The sequence below is a fragment of the Centruroides sculpturatus genome, unplaced genomic scaffold (assembly GCF_000671375.1).
Source record: "Centruroides sculpturatus isolate CEXI.00-Female unplaced genomic scaffold, Cexi_2.0 scaffold1031, whole genome shotgun sequence".
In the NCBI taxonomy this organism is placed as follows: Eukaryota; Metazoa; Arthropoda; class Arachnida; order Scorpiones; family Buthidae; genus Centruroides; species Centruroides sculpturatus.
This window is the reverse complement of record NW_019385211.1, coordinates 88,837-105,587: the sequence shown is the minus strand read 5'-3', so window position 1 is coordinate 105,587 and position 16,751 is coordinate 88,837. Positions and strand designations below refer to the sequence as shown.

At 36.8% G+C, this 16,751-nt stretch overlaps 1 protein-coding gene across 1 annotated transcript; it reads right to left on the bottom strand.

Annotated features, from left to right (window-relative positions):
• Positions 1–1,814: 1,814 nt before the first annotated feature.
• LOC111636187 (transcription factor IIIB 50 kDa subunit-like) lies at positions 1,815–15,146 on the bottom strand. Its single transcript, XM_023381383.1, has 2 exons — positions 15,017–15,146; positions 1,815–3,465 (listed from the first exon to the last, which is right to left on the bottom strand). Exons 1-2 carry the CDS (start codon positions 15,074–15,076, stop codon positions 2,425–2,427), a joined length of 1,101 nt encoding a protein of 366 aa, XP_023237151.1. The 5' UTR covers positions 15,077–15,146; the 3' UTR covers positions 1,815–2,424.
• Positions 15,147–16,751: the final 1,605 nt, after the last annotated feature.

Genomic DNA, 16,751 nt, shown 5'->3' with positions numbered 1-16,751 from the left:
TGTCCGTCTGTCCCGTAACCGTTTGATAACGGACACTAGAGGCGCCCCTATCGTGTGTCATATTTCAAACATTCAAATTAAATTAACAATTTTAATTATTATTTAAATTAACAATATAAATTATTATTATTCATTTGGCCAATAAATTATTATTTGGTCAATATAACAATATAAATAATTCATTATATCTGTAATAGAAATTTATTATTGTCACGGAATGCATGTAATGTTAACTAGGGGACGAGTAACGAAAAACCGGATAGGTTTGAATCACTACGTAAGACGATAAGGTTTGAAATAGTTAAGGTAATATAAGGTAAAATCGAGGTTTACAAGCGAAGGTAAATAAACAAATTAAACTATTTTAAAGTATTTATAGAATGTTTGATAGATAGAAATATAGATCCGTATGAGGCGATTGGGACTGTAAGATTTACCCTCCGAATGAAGGGAATGGCGACCCCCCTCTGTGCCAACAATAAATGTCTAATGAACCATCCCCGTATGCGCAACCTTTCCCGAGATATAGCCCTCCGAAAATTATTCTACGGGTCACGTGACCGCCTGTTTGCCAGAATTTACCCCGCGAATGAGCGTGTGGGCGAGCGCGCGTTAATTTTTTTCGCGCGGTAGGCTCCCTTTTGACCACGATGTCACGTGACCGGAAATGACGTAGCCAATTTTCACGGGCTTATATCTCGCGAAGGGTCGCGAGTAGGGGTATGGTTCCTTTGACTTTATTGTTCGCACAGAGGGGCTACATTTTGGAGGGTTGCCACCCCTTCATTCGGAGGGTAAATCTTACCATTGGGACTTTAACGGAACTGTAGAGCATACTGACAGGAACAAAAAAGTCAAAGGAACCGTGCCTCATGGAAATTTGTAAATAACGCCCTCTAGGGGGCGTCCCGGGCTACTAGTACAGTATAATCAATTCACTTCGGACTTTTCCACTTACTTGTAAATAAATAAATTATGCGCACTCGACGTAAATACTTAGTGCTAATTAATCGCATTCGTATTTGTCCGAATCCGACTGGAGACAATTCTAGATGGCCGACGACTATTTAGCTTTCTCGACGGACGAATTAAACTTGGCCGAAAATTTATCGTTTACTGCGTCTGTCGATCGAAGACATTTTGTTAACGGAATTAATCCAATCGAGGAAAACGACTTTTACTTCGAGGAACGTACACGTCACAAATAGCATACTATTCTCGTAAATCACGTTAAAACTATCAACACAACAAACAGTTATAATCAATTGCCGTACATAGAAATTTCACTAGCCGGTTTTTCTTTAAAATGCCTTTGTAATCTCTCTCCATTTATGTTGAATTTCTTCTACGTACAATACACTACTAACACTATTCACTTTTACGCAAATTAATCTCTAACAATTATCTTTACCGCGTTAAGTAATAGCTAGAACTATCCTCCCTTTTATTATTTCTTTTTTCGATTCTATCGACGCCCGTAATTCAGAAATAAAATTACCTCGTCTTCTCTCCCTCTTTAACGCCGAAACTCGCGTCATTTCAAAGTTCCCGGACAATATTCCCATCGGACCGACCGGTATACGATCGAAATCGATCAATATTTTGTGGTAAGTTGGATTACGAGCTTCGGGAATTACAGATACGATTTTTAAATCTGTCGTATTTAACGACGCGGTGACCGACGACACTTTTAAGCCGCTAAAATAATTTTCATTCACCACTAATTTTTTTTTAGTAATCCTCGTAAGTTTCGGGTGTTTGCCACCAGAGGAAACTCCGTGTTATTACGATTTCAAAAATCACTTATCGACAACTTATTTCAAAAATCTTTTATTTTCGTAACGAATTAGTGTTTTCTATCGTCCATTTGATTATTCCGATACACGACGTTCTTGTCCGAATGCCTTAGAAATACTTTTCGTACGTTAAAGGTCCGAAGACGAGCGAGAAGTTATCGTCTTTTTAACGATATATACAGTAAAATAACATTTATACCAACCAAAAAACATTAATAAAGCGAAGGTCGAAGACGAGGAGACGATGCTTTTTCTTAATCGAAACTTGTTTGAAACGAGACGAGGACAATAATTAACCGTTTACCTTTAAATGACGGTTAAAATAATATAATGTAGAAAAATGTGTTATCGTAATTACCATTTAAGGACAAATAGCTACAATTATTACTCTTCTCTCGTTTCAAAGATACCAATCGTTCGATATAAAATAACGTCGTCATCCCTTACATTGGCAATTTATCTGGACTCAGTTCTTCCGCCGGTTCCTTTATCCGGGAGGAAACGAAAATCGTTTAAATGTTTATTTTGTTACAACAAATGCGAATAAACTGTACGATCATAATTACGAGTACACGATATCGCGTAGATAATAAAATATAAAACAAAAGTAGTTATTATATTTACTTTACTAGGAATTACTCTTGAGTTTCTTTTCCAAGTTTTTCACTTTGGCCACTTCTTCTTCGGTTCTGATGTAACTGTCGATCTCGCTGTCCTCGAAATTTTCCGAAAACGTCTGTCCTTCGTTCTCTTCCTCTCTGTCCGCCCTCCTCTTCGACGCCTTTCGAAACTCTTCGAACTGCGTTTCCCGGGAAGGAAAATTGCGGTCCACGTCGTCCAGCAGATACGGAACGTGTTTGACGCGCAACTCGTTCTTTTCCACCCAAGGCAATTTCTCCGCCAGTTTCAAGAGGGCGTCGTTCAGTTCGTTGAGCCTCTTGCGCGAGGTGACAAAATACTCTTTCACCTTCTTCTCGTCGCAGAACTTCTTGAAACTGCAGTTCAGACGTTTCTGGGACAGGGACTTCCAGGCCACGAACGCGGCCGCCACTATGCAGGGTTGCGGAATCCTCCCGGCCGTCAGCCAGCATCGGGAGGCCAGTCGGAGAAGGGAGGACACTTTTGCGTAGATCCGCTCCCTCTCATCTCCCAGATCCACGTTCTTCAATACCACGGGAATCAGTTCTTCCGTCCGGGGAGTGGCCACCCCCGTGCCCGTCAACTCCCGCGTCGTAGTGAAAGCCCGGTTGAATTCGGAGGCCGTGCACTGCAACAGGTTGCAGACGGAGGAGACCAGAATGGGCCATCCGCGCCGACGCAATACGACGTAGGCGCAACATCCGGACAGAGCTATTTTGTTGCGCAGGCTGCAACGGGCGAAGTTCTCGTTTTGGAACATTTTCAGGTACAGTTCGTTTATTTCGTCGGCCGTGTCCTGGCCGAAATTCAAGACGGATTTCAGGTACTTGATCCTCTCCAGACCCGTATGTTTCCCCTCGCAAATCTTCTCGTATCCGCCGACGTTAATGGATTTCGGTAGTTTGTCTACGTTGAATCTCACCGACTGTCTGGAAGCCGACGAGACTAACGTCGTTCCTTCTAAGTTCGTTTCGGACTGCAAGTTCTCCTCGCTCACTACGTAGCCGCATGACGTACAGACCAACTGTTCCTGCAAAACAAACACATTTTTACTTTTCCGATGTTATATATAAGAGGGAAAGCCTGGCCATCGGTCAACAAATGACCCCCATATTTTTAATTTTTGGAATCGGGATTCGTCTCGAAACGTCGAGAAATGCAAAAATATTCGGTAGTAATTTCTGTAGGCATGATAGTGCGCGCGCGCGCGCGCGTGGGGCACGATTTTTTTCATTCTATTTGACGCTTAACAACTTCTGCGCTTTTTGTTCGAAAATTTCTGAAATTTTGCAGGCTGGTTTGTTTATTACGACAATCGACGATATTAAATTTTCGTGGTTAAAGGTCGACGGGTTGGGGTCGTGTGTATCTCCAATAGGGTCGGACTCGGTGACATTTTACTGGTTATTAGCATTTACAATTTTTACAAAACCCATTCCAGCCCCAAAATTAAGCTTTTGCCATTTTATAATTATTAAAAATATCGTAATAGATGGAGCCGCACACGCATTTTTCAAATATTGCCGGAAAAGTTAAGCAACTCGTTGCTGGATTTTTATTTGAAAAAATCATTATCGAGTCTCGCGCATTCGTTAACCGTGCGCGAAATTGCTAAATATTTAACCCGAAGATAGTCTAATACGCTGAAAACGTTTGCCAAAATTAAACGAATCTCAACAGCTAAAAAGGCGTTTAATGATATATTTTGAATTGTTCTGCCGAGTGTGATTTATATTATTGATCAAATATTTAACGTCTATAAAATCGATTTCGCAGTCGTCGATCGGCAGACGAGATTTAAAAAAAGCGAGCATTTGGTATAAGCTAGACGTATAGAAAACGTAGAGGGTAATAAAACGTGTTGCAAAAAATCCTGCCAAATGCATGAAAATAACCTAATCGTCTCCCAATGAAATATTTGAGTGCCTATTTCACCATTCTTGTACTTATTTTTTGCCATTTTTAATTAACAAATTTTATAGTGACATTAAAATGTGATCTCGAACTATTATTCTTTAACGCATGAGTAGTAATTCCGAATTCGCGCTCCTGATATGAACATGAGTTTCACAGCAGTAATCTACAACGAAGTATTGATAATGATTGAAGATTTGTGCTTAGAAATCGCAAACAAAGTTCTCAATCAATTGTGAATGCCATCACCGAATCGATTGCTGCTGCTTCGTTTGATGTATCAATAGATTTGCGTCGTGAACAAAATCACAACACGGGTTATCTTTTGTCCTATGCGCAATCAAATATTCGTAAGCTAATGCTTGAGCAAACAGGTATTTACGATCAAATAATGCAAACTGTCAATAACGGAGTTGGAGACATCTTCTTAGATGCGCCAGGGGGAACTGGTAAAACGTACCTAATTACATTGATTTTGGCAGCAATTCGATCCCAAAATGACATAACCTTAGCTCTTTTGTCGTCCGGAATAGCTGCGACATTGCTACCAGGTGAAAGAACTGCTCATTTTCGTTTTGAAATTGCCATTTAACATGCAATTCATCGAAACTCCCACCTGCAATATTTCCAAAGCATCCGGCATGGGAAAAGTATTGCAAAATTGGAATGCAAACTTGTTGTTTGGAATAAATGCCCAATGGCGCACAAAAAATCGCTCGAGGCTCTTGATCGATCATTGTAAGATTTGCGTGGAAACATCAAACCATTTGGGAATGCATTAATATTGCTTGCAGGAAATTTCAGGCAAACATTACCTGTAAATCCTCGATCGACACCAGCGGACGAAATAAATGCTTGCCTGAAATATTCTACTTTGTGGTGACACGTAAAGACGTTAAAATTAACTACAAATATGCACGTCCAGCTGCAAAACGATTGACCAGCTGAGATATTCTCACATCAATTGCTGGAAGTTGGGAACGGAAAGGTGATGGTTGATCTCACTTCGGGACGAATTTCATTGCTTGATAACTTATGCAATTTTGTGACGTCAAAAGAAGAAAGAAGAATTGGTTTAAAAAGTATTATCCAATATTCAAACCAATTATAAGAATCATGATTGACTGAGTGAACGAGCTATTCTTGCAGCCAAGAACAAAAACATCTACGAACTTAACATTATTATTCAGTCTAACATTCAAAGCGAGGCAGTCACATACAAGTCTGTCGACACTGTTGTGGAAGCAGATGAAGTGATTAATTATCCAACAGAATTTTTGAATTCACTCGATCTGCCAGGGATGCCACTGCATGCACTGCAATTGAAAATCGGCGTGCCAATTATCATGTTGCGAATATCAACCAGCCAAAGCTTTGCAATGGCACACGGATTTAAAAATTTAATGAGCAACGTTGCAGAAGCAACAATCTTGACAAGACCTTTCAAAGGTGAAGATGTCCTCATTCCTCGCATTCCTATGATTCCAACAGATATGCCATCTCAATTTAAGAGATTGCAATTCCCAATTCGAGTGGCATTTGCAATCACCATCAACAAAGCTCAGGGCCAATGTTTACAATTGTGCAGTTTAGATCTGCGGACTGCTTCTCACATGTACAATTATATGTTGCGTGTTCTAGAATTGTCAAACCAGACAATTTCTATATCTGCATAGACAATGGAACAACAAAAAATATTTTATACCCACAAACATTGTGAAATTAAACATACTGTATTATAAATGTGTGCATTCTCTTTTCTTTCTTTTCCATATAACCAAACTGAGCCACAGCAACATGTGGCTGGGTACAGCTAGTAAGAAATAAGACAGAAACAGCTATGATAAGACTATGCGAAGATAGCACGCTAACTAGAACGTATGCAGTATATAAGAGGAGATCGAAGACCAGCAAAGTCAAGAGAAGACCATATAAATTGAAAAGATTGAAGAAAAGTAAGAAAAGAAGACGATCCAAAGAGAGAAAGAAGCGATCTGATAAAAGGGGTAATGGAATCAAATAAAAAACAGGGTGTTTCTAGAACAATCTTCGACCAGTACCAGATAAATTCCTGTAATTTAGCAATCAAACAGCTATTTTCAGAGCCATGTTTTTATTGGTAAAGAGCAGCCAATTTGATAATACACAATTGTTAGAAATTGAAGTGAAAAGAGCTAGCCACCAAGTGGCACTAGTCCTGAGGCTCAAACAAGTGAGAAGAGGTGCTTGTAGTGGATGAGAGAGAAAAAGCAGAAGAATAATCGAGGAAGCAAGAATAGTGATGCAAATCACCCATTGAAAGTGGCTGTGGAAATACCAATCATTCCAACATAAGAGGAACAACACTATATCCTGCATAGGGAGAGTGGTAGTGACCTGTTTGATAAATATTTACCAAAGTATTGGCTTTTAAGTTACCAAAGTGGTGACTTTTGCCCAACAATAGCAGCTGAAAAAACTTCCTCATACAGAGGGGAGAAAAACAGTACAGAAAACAACAGTAAAAGATAGAAAAATACAGTAAAGATAGCCCAAAAATAATAATAATAATAATGTCCAAAATTGGCACAATTACAATTTGCAGAAGTTGCCAAGCACAATTCTAAGCCCAAAATAAAAACAATGCATGCTTATTTAGTGGTATCAATGGATTATAGCAGTGGTGTGCTGTCCACGGAAGCTGTGGAAGTGCCACTTCCCTTGTATTTTCTAAACTATAAATACATATTGTGCGATTATTTTCATATCTTAATGTACTTTGAATTACTTAAAATTAATATTTTATTATAATCGCATTATGTATCTTATTACAAATTTCTATACATGTAAAAAAGTGATAAGATTGCTTATTGTATATTGAAATATAAATTTGTATATGCATGTTCCCAATGGAAGTGCCATATTGTCGAATATGGGACAGCTTCCATGGCAAAAATATCTGAATCGGGTAAAGCAGCCAGATTATATGAATTTGTGCATGTGCTTTACAGAGCACCAACCTCACGCGATTTAGTGGATGCTACACACCAAAATATCATATAATGCTTCCAATTATTCTATCCAGGGCCGGCACAGCTTCCCTACCATCGAATGTCACCACATGCCACAGGATTATAGATAGTTGTAATCAGTGGTGATATTCAGTGGGTTCGCACAGGTTCGGCCAAACCCATTGTTAACATTTTCAAAGTTTTCCGAACCTTGTTAAATACACGTAACATTTCTCAGTGGTTTTGTTTCTTTTAAAAAATATATTAAAATATACATATTATACTCTGTAACACTACTAAACTAGAGCCTTATACCCCGTTCGCCTTGGTGCGACCTCCCTCGACAGTTTGAAGCGAAGGTTCAATTGCAATCGACTCGAGAGTTCTCGAAACTAGATCCAGTCATAAGAGAGATCCCATAATCCCACACGTGCAAGAAAATACAAGACGGCTGCAGAACACGTGTCATGATAAAATATGTACAAAACAAATTATTTTGAACACTCTTTTTTATTATTTATCAAAAAATATATAGTTCTGGCATAAAAAATGTTAAATTTTAACTGACTTAATTTTGCGAACGCATCTTTTTTATTTATATGGCTATCTTAAGGTCAGTTTTTGTGCTAATGTTTCTAATACACCATCTGAGCGAAAAAAAATTGTTAAGGAAAAATGTTCTGTTAGCGAACCCTTTGTTAAATGTTTTGAATATCACCACTGGTTGTAATGTGTATCAAAAACAGATGTTATTTAGTAAATTAAGTAGTGTGACGTGGCCCCAGCATTGGAAAACATTCAAATGTACGTGAACTTGGGTAGCAGCAACAGCAGTCAAAAAATTAGTAAGAATTTTAAACTGCCTTACCAATTTGAAAAAACATCCTAAATCATCTATTTCACTAGCAAATTAAGAAAATAGTGACAATAACTGCTATAACCTATTGGATTTAGAGCTAGACACCCAAGATGATAGGGTATGGTGTGTATTCATAAAGACATTTTTGAATGACAGTTAAAGCAAAGTGATTGCCTTAAAAAGAAAAGAAATAATTAATTGATGTAAGGCAAAAGAAGAGGTAGTCACTACAACTCATAGGTTTTGGACTAACCTAAGAAAGTTTGATTTGTGTTTAGGAAAAGATTCTTGAAAGCAAGCTTTATATAAGCAAAACTTTCTAAAAATCACAAAAAATAAATAAAACATGATTAATTAGATCATGTAAAGGAAGTAGGCAGCCACTACAACCCACAGTGTAGGTGGTGGCTAGACCTCTCCTAAAAGTGTGTGTATATATTGTGTTTAATCCACAAAAATCTTATATATTGTAGTGTTAAGTGAACTGAAAATAGCCTAAAAACTTCTAAATAATATAATGCTATTAATTGATGAAAATAGAAGTAGCCACTAAAAACCACAAGGTTTTGGACACTATCCAATGAGTGATAATGTGTAAAGTGTAAAAATTGCTAAATAATTTAATACTGTGATAATAAGTATGAAATGTAAATGAGAGTAGCCTTAACAATCCACAGGGTTTTGGACTAGACCAACTCAACGAACGTTAGTATGTATGTATATTGCATATATTTAATGAAAATTTATTCCTGAGATTTAATATATATATATAGAATCAACAATCTGTTAAATAATCCAAAATCTAATAGTGGGTGTAAAATAATAATAAAGGAAGCCACTACCAAAGGGACTACCTCTGATGACAACAGTGAGTGAAATTAGAAACCTGTTAAAAATGTTATTTCTTAATCTTTGCTAATAAAGAATTTGGTTATAATCAAATCCATCTAATAAACAAAGCGATAATTACAAATGCGGAAGGTGCCTGACAGATGTCCACAAGATACAACCTATCTATGTAACTGACTGAAGAGGGGCGAAAGCCCGAAAAGTGTATCTATATGGATTAAAAGTTGATGATGAAATTACTTGCCAAGTGTCAATAAATTCACCAAATCGTAACATTGAACCAAACAAAACAATTACAAATACGTCACACTAATCTTGTATAGCTTTGCAGTTACTATGTTACTGTGAAAGACCAAAATTAGTGAATGTCGACACATACAAAATACGTCGTTGAATATTTAGTTAAATTATTATACATTCGAACAATCACCGGTGTATGTCGACAAACACAAATAAATTTTGGTGGAGGTCGAAATGACACCCGAGAAGCCAATGTCGACAAAGAGGCGACAGTCTGTCACCAAATTCTTCGCAATTTCCTTCTGCTCGAATTGATGATACCATACGAATACAAGTCCCTGATGTCGACAGTGGCCATACAGATGCCCGAAATGTGTTGGCGGTTGTTGTCAGAATAGAAGACTCCGACTTTTATAAATTAGCAAACAAAAATGGTACCCTCAAGCAGCTTTATACCCGTAATCAGTTCGTAATTTGTAAAGAAAAGTTACTTTCTATAGGTGAGATTTCTTCTTGAGAAATATCGCTAAGAGAAGCAGCTACAGCTAATTCGAAAACTAGAGGACAAGACTATACACGCTGTCATTGCAAAAAGAAGTGTTCCACAAATAAATGCAGTTGTAAAAGCAAAAGACTCTTGTGCAATTCAAAGTGCCATAACAGTTTAAGTTGTTGCAATAAATAAGATTGTATAATGTTAATCACATAATTTATGTGTAAGTTTATTATTATATTATTTTCTTAGAATGTACTGTTCATTTTAGGTTCAACAGTTTATTTACATGTACTGTTACTTAAGTTTTCTCCTATTCTGACATATTAAAAAGTTGCAATTTTGTCTTAACGTAATAAAAATATTTTTATTCAACATTCACCATCAGTGCATGCTGAATGTCGACATTTGCCAGTGTAAATGAGAAATAATGATATTTAACAAATATTTTGTACATACACAAAAAGACTGTGTGAATGCTGGCATTCACCGGAGAATGTTGGCATTTTCTAGATATCAGTCATTCACAGTAACAACTACATAAAAACATAACACAAATGTTTTCGACCCACTTGAAATCCGGAGGCATTAGAAATTTTTAAAGCAAACTGCAAAGGCCTGTCAATCAATTTTAAAAAAGAAAAACAACTATCAAGAGTACAGCAGGCTATTTATGATGCAACACTATAACAACTGGCGTAGGCTTTGTTGTTTGGAGATTCAAATTTTGAAACTTTAAAACATAAATTCCGAAGACAGAAGCATTAGAGACCCGAACAGTTAAAAGTAGGAATTGCACCAGAAAAACTTATAGAACACCCAAGGAAGACCCCAGAAGTGGGTCGAAAATGTTTGTGTTACATTTTTATGTAGTAACTTAAGCTATACAACGTTAGTGCAACATATTTGGAATTGGTTATGCTAAATTTTATAAAAACCCTTATAACATTAATGTATATTTGTAAAAGTTATAGGAAGTTCTACAATCAAGAGGGTTTTGGGCTACTTGAGATTAAGCAATGTCTAGTTATGAAAAATTTTGTAATTTGTTAGGAATAAACCATTACCAAAGTTCAAAAATACAACAGTTACTACCCTTAAAAATAGAGCAGGAGCATAGCAAGTGCTCCAAAGCAAAATGGATTTTTGGCTGGAATCAACTCCTACCAGAAGGCAGATTATATATAAACTTGCATGTATAATTTGTATTTAGGCTTCAAGTGCTTGAGAAAAAAGAAAAATATTAGTTTTGCACAAAAAACAGCCATAGTATGTTGCCTGTAATGTATGTAGCATGTTCTAAAAGACAGATACTTTTTAGCTGGAACCCCAGAATCTTCCACTCTGTAGAGGGAAATCCAGACAGTCTTCCAGGAGAGAGGGTAAGTGCTAGTTAATTACTGCTCGAAGATGGAGGTGCTTTAATAAGTTGTAATCTTTGTGCCATCTGAAAAATAACCCAAAATTTAGATTACTTATTTTTTTAAAACCCTTATTTTTCTCTATTTCCTAGTTACCAACTTTTCCCATTAACAGATGGTGCTCTCATCACCAACCTTTGATTTAAATAAAAACTTATTTTAAACATGTCGCAAGCAACCCCACCTCGCTTCCATTAATAACTTTTTATTAATTTAATTATTGCTTGTCAATGTTGTAACTATTGTAAAACCACATTCTTGAAATCAGTTTTTTCATTTTTGAACACATTTTTGTCTTAAAATTAGCATCCGAAGTTTTTACAGGTAATAAAGTAACTATTTCTTTCGTATTTCCTATTTGATGTTATCATAAAACACAGAATAGTATAGCTACAGCAAACGATCATTTATTGCAAAACCCGATAATATATAGGGGGCATACGTAATATCGTCCCATACCCTGAATCTCGCAATAATTTATATGACGATAATTTAATGTATAATATAAATGCTAATTTTAACAAAACTATCGTAACATAGCCTTTGAATCGGCGTAACAAATCATTTATTTTTTATCCAGTAATAAACTACAGAAACTTTTTTCTCAGTATCAGCAGTCAAGATAGGATCACTTAAAATGTTTTTTTCTACAAATTCTATCAATAACAACTCTCATAAGAGCGTTATATCATTATACCTAGTTTAAAAAATTTCTAATCGAGACCACTCGTCTAATTCGGATCCTTCGCAATTAAATAACCACTTTAATTTGTCAGACGACGATTTCTTTTCACGAACAAATAATTTAACATTCAACGAAAATTTTATAACAATACTCACTATTATTTTAGGAATATCAGAAATATAGATTTTTTTCATTACAAAATAATGTATTCCACTATATTAAATGCGTAGTTCAACGATTATGGAGTAAAGACAATAATCACACAGATAACCTTTGCTTTATTCCAGTTTTGTTGTCAAGTTCCATCGAGTCGTCGACGACTCCTGGTGACTTCATGGACAAGTCTTCTCCATCTTGATCTTTCCCTTGTTGTCTCTCGTAGCTCCTCCAGCTTCATTTCTGTGACTTTCTCAATTTCTTCCATCCATCTTATCCGTTGCCTTCCCCTCTTCCTTCTACCTTCCACTTTTCCCAGCATAATAGTCTTCTCTAGGGAAACTTCTTTACGCGTCACATGTCCAAAGTAGGTCAATTTTTGTTTTAAGATTCTTGACTCTAAGGAGAAGCTTGGCTTAATTTTTTCTAAAATCGAGATATTTGTTTTCTTTTCTGTCCGTGGAACTCTAAGTAATCTTCTCCATACCCATAATTCGAATGCATCTATCATTTTTCTTTCCTTTTTCCTTAGAGTCCAGCTTTCACAGCCATATAATGTTACAGGGAAAAACCATTGCTTCTACAATTCTTTTCTTAGTATGAATGGAAATGTCTTTATCTTTCATTATCTTGGTGAGATTTGCCATGGCTGTTCTGCCAAGATTAATTCTCCTCCTGATTTCTCCTTCACAACTTCCATTCCTTTCTATCTTTGAGCCCAAAAGTATGTAACTTTCTCCACTTCAATTCTTTCACCAACCACAATGAAATCTTTTAACTCTTTAGTTGACATTACTTTAGTTTTCTTTACATTTAGCTTCAAACCAAATTTAGCACTTTCTTCTTTTACCCTTATGATAAGTTTTTCTAAATCTGCTTTGCTTTCTGTCAAAAGGGTGGTATCATCTGCATATCTCATATTATTAATAGTATCCCAGCATCATTTCTTTTCCCAAGACCATATCTTCCAACATGTCCTGGAGTCTCTTCTTTTCCTACTTTTGCATTCCAGTCACCAAGAATAAAGAGTGCATCTTTTTTTGGTAAATTATTAACTGTTTCTTGAAGCTTTTCATAAAACCCTTCAATTTCTTCTTCTGTCGCTTCTGTAGTAGGAGCATAAACTTGAATGATTGACAGATTGAATGGTTTTCCCTGCATCCTCAAGACTATGATTCTGTCACTAACTGGTTTATAACCCAAAATCAAATTTACTAAATTCTTTTTTACAATTAGAGCCACTCCATTTTTTCTTAAGTTATCATGTCCAGAATAGAAGATCCTAAAGTCATTGGAATCAAAGTATCCCATTCCTATCCATTTAAGCTCACTGACTCCTAACACTTCTATCCCTATTCTTGTCATTTCACTTTTAATTATGTCTAGTTTTCCAGCATACATGCCTCTCACATTCCACGTTGCAAATATGTGTTGTTTGAAGAAACTTGGAACTTTCTTTTCGTGGTTGACTGCATCAATGATTAAACTCCCTTTCGACTTTGACTTAATCATGCCATTATGTTCAATCTTAGTCAGTGAAGTTCCTTGTTCGTCCCCAGTAGAAGTTAGAGTGCTTTCGAACCCGAAGGTCCCATCCTCCAACACTATATCTCTATTATGAAATTCCTTGTCCATGTAGTTTTCTTGGCAAGAGTTGAGGAAGTGGTTTACCATTGCCTTCTTCCTTGTTATTTCGATTACAAGTGATAAAATCGCTACTCACCCAAGTTTCCAGCTACTTCATAAGAGTAAAGTCAATGACCGTTTCTATGGCTACACCATAGAACACATTTTGAAGGTTAGGAAAATTTGATGGAACGGCCATAATTCAAAAACTATAAAGTGTATCGAGACGAAATTTAGCATAAAGTTAATATTTAACGTCCTCTCATAAACAACCAAATATTTTTTGGAAATAACTAGCAGGAAGCCCGCAATAACTCGTCGAATTTTTACCAAAAGTTGTCGAAATCTTCAAAACTGTTACTCCTACAATTCCAAAAATTGGCAAAGGTACTTGCAGCACAGATACGATTCAAACACCGCGAAGCCCGTCAGTCCGTCTGCCGACATAATTAGAAATTTATCGCTAAGTTCGAATATCTTTCCAGACGTCATAACTTTTCAACGAAGTATCCAATTTCAAAAACCTACACACCGATAGAACCCTCTCGACTTCCGATTTCAAAAACTGTATAACACTCGTCACTTCACTTAATATTTAATATTAGAATTCAATCCAAAACAGAGCTAAAAATCCTGCTGCTTCTATTCCGCCTTTCAATTTTCGAAAAGCGGAATAGAAGCAGCTTTATTCCAGTAGTACTGTACATTACAAACGACAAATGTTTTTAATAATCCGTTTGAAAACGTTTATCGATTATTATTTGTAGATTTTTCCAGTTGGAATTTTCTTTCCTGTTTTTAATTTGGAGTAAGAACGAATGACGATTAAGACACAAAAGTTGGCACTAAACCGTCAAATTTTGGTAGTTAAAAGTCGAGGGACAAGAGGGAGTCGGCTCCCACCTAGAGACAAATTTGCAGAATGACCTCTCGGACGATCTTCGGGTCGTTTGTTTACATTTCGAAATTGAAACGCGTCGAAAAAAGTTCTTCGACGCATTATATCGATTGGAAGTGAAATAAAATTTCGTACCGGTTTCGGAACGATTATTTAGAGTGCGATTTACGGTAGTATTATCCGGTTAACAGAATCTATTAGGTGAGAGTCAGATTTCTCCAACTCTCGCTCGCACCGGGCCGTATCGCGTACGTCCCCGGTAGGTAATTTTCTAAATTGCATATTTGTAAAAAGAATTTTAAATTGTATCGGTCACCATGCTAAAAGATATGACTGAAAAGCGTCGTTCCGCTACCCTTTTGATATTTTATTCGTTATGCCACTACAAATGCGCGAATCGAGTCGACGGGTCTTATCTTTAAACATAAGATTCGGAAATAAATACGTTACCTGAGAAAAATGAAAATCTTTCTCTACCGAGCACTCGTTACACGCCGGACACTTCTCCATCTTCTTTCCACGCAATTAGTGTTGCCAGATGTTTCGCACCGTCGTGCTAAAAATTCTCAAAAAAATAGCCGACTGCCACGGTCGATTCTAACCCGCAACTAGACAAACTGTGTAATGGGGATTTTCAATTTTGCAGTAATTAATTTCCTATTCCGGGTTTTATCGGTTTGTCTTTCGTCCGGTTACGTTAAAAGTTAAAATATTTATTTAAATTACACAGTTTGTTAAGTTTATGGCAACGCGACACTCGGGCCATCTGCCTAGGGAATGGCTTCCGGGAGGTCTTTTTGAGGGAAACCGACCCCTATTTAGGCGTTACGGACGTGGAAAAAACCCGGAAAACTCCAGGTGGCCGGCTCGTCCGAGCCAGGCGCCAACCCATGACCGAACTCCCGGTGTTCGGGAAACGAAGACCGCTCGGCCACCGGTGGGCTAAATTACGCAGTGTATTGTAAAACACGCCACTTACGTAAATTCGCAGTTACGCAAAATGTAAACCTCAAAAATTTAAAAAAAATCTGAGTACGGTAACGTGTAATTTTACAAAGAATTATTCATTTCATACATTCGTGAGGTGAAGAAGTGGTGCGGAGAGAATGTACGGGAATTGAGAAAATCGGCAATGGATAGAGAGAAATGGAAGAAATTAGTGAAAAAGGCATCGGACACTAACGGGCGATGAGCCCGGGGTTAATGATGATGACGATGAAACATTTATTCATTCGTTCTCTCTCTCTCTCTTCCCTTCTTTCTTTCGCACTGTTCCGATTTACTACTTTATTGCTCCGCTAATCTTTTACTTTTCGGTCTAACTGTAAGCGCGTACGCTAGCGTACCGGGCACTCTTTCTCGTAAACAATTCTTTTATATAAAAAAATAATAATATACGTACTGTACAGTACACATATAATAATAAATAAAGTATTCAGTTATTAATTACGTAGTTACACTTAAGCAATTTACAATCTCCACTTATGTAAAATTCGAGTTACGTAAAGGTCCGCATTACTTACGTTACTCGGGATATTACTGAAGAATTCATCGGAACGCAGTGATTATCTATGTTAAAAAAGAACCCGTTCGAAACGGAAGCCCGTCGAACCGGAAAAATATTCGGTCCGTGCCACTTCGGCTTACGCGGGTTTTACTGTATATTCTATCCGGCCCGCGAAAAAAGAGTTACGGAAGGAATGTTGCGGGGATTCGCCATTTGCGCGGAATATATACAATAGATATTTTTTTAATACGGCCGCAACGTCCATATCATCATTTAAACTGTAATCCACCACCACGGCACACTTATTGAATAGTAAATTATTAATTATTCACGCTTAAGGACTAATGGAGTAAATGCAGCAAATGTTTAGCAGTCATCAATTTAATTTTCTATTGTTCTAAACCTTACATCACTTCATATACAAACTTGTAATGTATATTATCCATATATATATCTTATCTTAATATATATCTTACGCACTATATTTAAGAATAAAAATATTTTTATTTTAAACATTGTTAAACTACGAACGCTATGTAAGTATGCCCGTTGTGCCTGAAGTAATGTCTGGAATGTTTTGGGCACAGCCTATCATTTTATCTAGTTTTTATCTACATAAAATGTTACGGTCTAAATCACACGTATATTTTAGTGTCTTGCGAAGGTATTTCATGAATG